The sequence below is a fragment of the Sphaeroforma arctica genome (assembly GCF_001186125.1).
Source record: "Sphaeroforma arctica JP610 unplaced genomic scaffold supercont1.6331, whole genome shotgun sequence".
Lineage (NCBI taxonomy): Eukaryota > Ichthyosporea > Ichthyophonida > Sphaeroforma > Sphaeroforma arctica.
The window spans coordinates 1-1,682 of NW_014034227.1; the positions used below are offsets into that span (position 1 = coordinate 1).

General features: G+C 29.1%; 1 protein-coding gene across 1 annotated transcript; it reads left to right on the forward strand.

Moving 5' to 3' along the window:
- Window positions 1-167: 167 nt before the first annotated feature.
- Window positions 168-323, forward strand: SARC_15563 (hypothetical protein; the record flags this gene model as incomplete). Its single annotated transcript, XM_014290318.1, has 1 exon — window positions 168-323. A coding segment is annotated over one exon (156 nt), but the record flags the coding sequence as incomplete, so codon positions are not given.
- Window positions 324-1,682: the final 1,359 nt, after the last annotated feature.

Genomic DNA, 1,682 nt, shown 5'->3' on the forward strand with positions numbered 1-1,682 from the left:
AATATATTTATATACATATATATATTATTATATTATTATATTATTATATTATATATATATATTATTATATATCATATATATATATATATATATATTATTATATATCGGTACCTGTATCTGTATCCGTTTCTATCTATATATCAATATCTTTACTATGCTATGTATAGATGCGCGCAGGATTTCTTGACTTCGACATCGACAAAAGTGGTGCACTGGAGATGGATGAAGTGCGTTCGGCCCTGTTAAGTATTCTGAGGGTCACTCCTCGGGGACTGATGGGTGATGAGATCATAGACATCGCTACCAAGAAGATTATGGCAGAGGTATGGTATCTTTGTCTATGTAAATGTATATTTATATGGCAATATTGTATCATCTTTGTCCGTGTAGATTTTATATTTATATATTTATATCACCTCACTCGTGTATGCCGTGTAGTTGTGGATTGTATATTCTTGTGTGTATGTGTCCGGTATGCGGAGAGTGACGAAGAAGTGACGAAGAAGTTACCGATGAAAATGGTGTTCTGAAATGCACGCTTACTAAATTTGCGCCGAGTATCCTATATAGTTTTTTCAGATGCGAACACCAACCACTAACATCCTTTCGTAGTGGAGAGCCGATCGGCATTGTCGTGTGTTTGTGGTAGTAAATGTGGGTGTACAGTGCACACACTTTTGAAGTATGTTTACTGGAGTATTCAGGCCTAAAGTGCACAAACCTATATCAAGCTCGCGGGAGCGTAACACTTCTCTTAGCAAAGAATATCGAATACGTACGCTACAAATATCACTCCCACTAATTTTTTTTGAATAGATTCCCTCAATCCTAAGTAAAACATGATAATTCACTGAAACGATCTATATAGATATGCATTTCTATATTTCTATGTATCTATATTTCTATATTTCTTATTTCTAAATATTTCTATATATTATATTATTAAATTATTGTTTCTATTTTATTATATTATTATATTTATATATATATTAGTATACATCATATATGTATCTATATATATATATATACATATATGTATTTATATATATATATATGTATTTATATATATATATATGATATATATATATATACATATACATATATGTCTATATATATTACCATATATAAATACTATTATACATACATATATATATATAGATATATATATATATATATATTCATATATTGTATGTATATATTTATATATACTGTTGTGGTGGTTGAATGAATGGTACACTGAATTGATTCAGTCCGTAGACTATACTAAAATATTCTAATCTTCTAATATCTTTGCTATATATATAGGTTTCTGGCAGCAATAAGGGGGTTGTAAGCGAGGACGAGTTCGTGAACTTATGCTATGCCTTAGGTGTGTACGTGTGTTCGTATGTGTATAAAAGTGTTTTTGTATGCGTATATATGTATGTTTTATTATGTGTATATATGTGTTTGCTTGTTTGCGCATGTGTGTGTGTTTATACGTATATATGTGTATTTTATTGTACAAGTATGTGTTTGTATGTGTATATATGTGTGTGTTTGTATGTCTATATATGTGTGTGTTTGTATGTCTATATATGTGTGTGTTTGTATGTCTATATATGTGTATTTGTATGTTGATATATGTGTATTTGTATGTCTACATATTTGTGTATGTATGTATGTATGTATGTATGTATGTA